General features: G+C 36.4%; 1 protein-coding gene across 1 annotated transcript in view; it reads right to left on the reverse strand.

Moving 5' to 3' along the window:
* Positions 1-3,730, reverse strand: part of PPP1R21 (protein phosphatase 1 regulatory subunit 21) — a 68,621-nt gene that overhangs the window by 49,572 nt on the left and 15,319 nt on the right. Inside the window, exons 5-9 of the mRNA XM_015557938.1 lie at positions 3,085-3,249; positions 2,794-2,852; positions 1,762-1,856; positions 1,054-1,106; positions 402-551 (exon numbers count right to left, since the gene is read on the reverse strand). Coding sequence (XP_015413424.1) covers positions 402-551; positions 1,054-1,106; positions 1,762-1,856; positions 2,794-2,852; positions 3,085-3,249 — 522 coding nt within the window. The remainder of the gene's footprint in view (positions 1-401; positions 552-1,053; positions 1,107-1,761; positions 1,857-2,793; positions 2,853-3,084; positions 3,250-3,730) is intronic.

The following is a 3,730-nucleotide window of genomic DNA, read 5'->3' on the forward strand; positions in this document are numbered from 1 at the left end:
GGAGGGTTCGGGGGCGGGAGGTAGGGGGGTAAGAGATCAACCAAAGGACTTGTATGCATGCATATAAGCATAACCAAGGAACATAAGACACGGGGGGATGGGGGAGGCTAGGGGACTGTCTAGGGCGGGGGGTAAAAAATGGACACATATGTAATAAAAAATAAAATTAAAAAAATAATAATAATAAAAAATAAATAAAAAAAAACAAAAACAATTCCTCTAGTATTTAACTTCTTAAGAAAATCCATGTTTGCCCCACTTTATCTTGAAGGGGAAAGACTATGACAGTTTTTCCCCATGCCTTCCACAGTACTTTGCTGATGCACAGAAGTGGTATAAAAATAAATAATAAGTTTCCCTACTTGTTCAGGGCAGGCAAAAGGTATCTTGGTTAAGTTTACCTTCTGATTCAATGGAGATATAGTGTCAATGGCAGAATCCACAGGAAAAATCTGAATCCTCTGTTCTGTGTAGGTGTGAAAGTTCAGAAGAGCCATCACAAGGTCTTGAACAAAAGCCAGGGCCTGCCCAGCAATGTCTCGCATCTTCAGCTTTAAAATGAAAAATCTATAGTTAAAGTCAACTATCAAATTATAATTCTCAAACTACTTTATTAAGCCTGCTTTTGGAAAAAACATTTGAATGCTGGCACAATTATTTCTTAATTTAAATTTATTTGCTCCTACTTGAATTTTAATAGTCCCATGTAAGTAAATGAGAAAGCCACCAGTTTTGGCAAACACACCTCCTCCACTTTACCTGTACCATTTAATTGCAAGGTCCACCAACCTAGAAAGCAGGTATGGCTTATGAAATTAGAGCATCCCATAATTCAGTTCTAATGTTATCAGACAAGAGAGACAGCAAAAAAAATCTATGTTATAAATTCAATAAACAGCAAGTTACACAATTTTTCAAAAATGTATAAGAAAGTAAAGCAAAAGTTAAACACAATAATTTAGTACACTAAACCGGGGCCCAAATCACTAATTCTTGCTTCTGAAAAGCTTGACATGCACATTACTGAAGAGAAAATATGTACTTCATCTTTACCTGATGTCGCCTGTTGTGGAGTGGAACGTTCAGAGCATTATACTGACTATATTCTACAAAACAAAAATAAATATATATTAAATCTTTCATTTTACATTTACAGAAAAACGGCTTAATTGCAAAATAATGAATTACTGTAGCAAAATCAGCTTTACATAAGTATTAAAAAAGTTCAAAGCCACAATCACAGTATAGGAGAATATGGAATTTACACATAATCAGTTGTTTCTCTGATAAAGTAATACCTCTAATATTTTTTTATCTTTAGGATAAAAAATTGTTTTAAATACTATTTCTTCTGTTTCTAAGAAAACCTTTTAAAACGTTATTTGGAGCCTAACAAGATGACTTAGGGCTCAGTTTGTTTTTACCTTGGTATATGCTAAATATACACAATAAAAAAAAAGTGAATTTTGGCTTTGTCCAAAAAGGCTGGCTTTGAAGCAGTTATAAGACAATTTAAAATCTCCCTATGAAAAAGAAAACAGAGAAAAAGAAGAGAATAGAAAAAGATTAATAAAAAATTTATAAATAAGTAAATCTCCCTATGAAATATGAGGGCTAAAGCTGGTCAAAAGAACAAAAAGAAAGCAAGCCTCTGTCGGGCCAATGAAGTTACTGCCAAAAGATAAGAAATTATTTTAATTAGTTAGCTACCACGGAGGGGTTCAAAGTTGCAAATAATGAAAAGTTGTACATAATACCTACTTGTATCATTAAAAGGTACTTTTTCATTGATGATTGATAAGGATTCCTCTAATCTACCTGACAAATCTTCATGAAGATTCTTTAACTGTAATTGACTGGAAGAAGAAAATACAAAACCACATTATCACCAATCAGACATGGGTCCTCATTTACTTATTACCTCAACAGCTGGTATCAGGCTTTCAGAGAACTATGCCTGACATCGGAGATACTCTAGGTAGTAGAGAATTACTAAAAGATGAAAGATAAGAAAAATTCTAAGCCTTAATTCTAAAGCCCCTGGGACTTTTGTTCAATGATGTTGAAGTTTGGAAGAATTTGTCATAGTTTCAGTATTTTATACAATTTTGTGTTTATTTCCCCAAGCATAGAGTAGTCTTAGAGTCATTGCAACATCACACATTTTCTCTTTACAACTCATAAATGTTTGCTTAAGTATTATGGTAAAGTTTTTTCTTAGGTATTATATCTTTTTTTTACTTTGGCTCAAAATCTGATCACTTTTCTAATTTTGATTCAGTTATGAGGTATACATCGAAACCAAGCATGTAATGCTATCAAAGCAACTAAAGAAACTCACTTGACTGATCCTATTGAAACTTAAAATATTATGTCATTTATCAAATAAATGTTGGAGAATGCTCTTACCACCCATTGATATATAATATTTCAAGATTTAGATATCTCCAACTTAGATCATATACCTTTATTTTATTCAAAATGGACCATTAAAGTTTGGCACAGTGGTTATTACTGTTTTCCTGACTTCGACTCCCTTTAGTATAGTCTGAAATGGAAAGTATCTAGTCCTTAGTACAGGAGCCCAGAACGCTATCTGCTATGGCCCAAAACATCTGCAGGCTGAGGACTAAGCCACTCTACCAAGAATGCATAAGGTCCCAGAGATAACAACTGAAAAGCACCCTGGAGATTTCCTACTCCCACCTCATTTCAAATGTGAGAAAATTAAGACACAGGCGCTGCTAAACCAAAACTCAGGTCTTCTGTTTATTACTTCACGTTTCCACATACCAATCTTCTGTTCGAAGTCGACATTCCTTGGCCTCCTTTTCTAGAGCCTGAGATTTTACCTGAATTTTAGAAGAAAAAGCAAAGCAGGTGGGTCAGACTACAGATGAGAGCACACCTAGGAGATACTACAAGCAACTCTCACCTTGAGTGACTGACTTTATGTTCTATAAAGTACACAACCAACTTTATGTTCTATAAAAAGTACATACTTTTCATACAGGTATAGACACAACCAATCTACAAAAGCCTAAACTATATCTTAAAGTGTTCTCACTTTAAGTTTGGGCTTACTTCTAGTTTGGCCTTGTCGTTCTGCAGTTTCTCAATGGTTTCCATGTACTTCCGTGTCAGGCCATCAACCACGGCTTGGTGCTGGGCTGTCTCCGTCTCCAGAGTGGCCAGCCGACTCCTCAGCTCTGCTTCCACATGCTTGTGCTGCTCATCTGCTTCAAAAAACTGAAAAGAAAAGATCATTTTCTCATCTCACAATATCCTAATATATACAAACTAGAGGCCTGGTGCACAAAATTCATGCAGGGGGCAGGAGGGTCCCTCAGCCCAGCCTGCGCCTTCTTGCAATCTGGGACCCCTCGGGGCATGTCCAATTGCCGGTTTAGGCCCAATCCCCAGGCAATCAGACATCCCTCTCGCAATCTGGGACACTGCATGCATCAGTGACCATACTTTTCATACAGGTGAAAGGCATCTTGCTGTTGTACGGGCAGCTACGTTTTTTTTTGCCCTGATTATAAAAAGTAGTACATAACATGATCCTTCTGAGGCAGTAGTATCATTTTCCCCATCTTATGGGTGGAAAAACTGAAGCAGAGAGAAGTAATTGGCTTTGTAACACGTTATAAGGGTCAGAATCAGGGCTGACCACAAAATGTGCAAGCCAGAGTCCATCCATGTCATCACTGCATCATCCTGTATTTTC

This window comes from Myotis davidii, unplaced genomic scaffold, assembly GCF_000327345.1.
Source record: "Myotis davidii unplaced genomic scaffold, ASM32734v1 scaffold6, whole genome shotgun sequence".
Lineage (NCBI taxonomy): Eukaryota > Metazoa > Chordata > Mammalia > Chiroptera > Vespertilionidae > Myotis > Myotis davidii.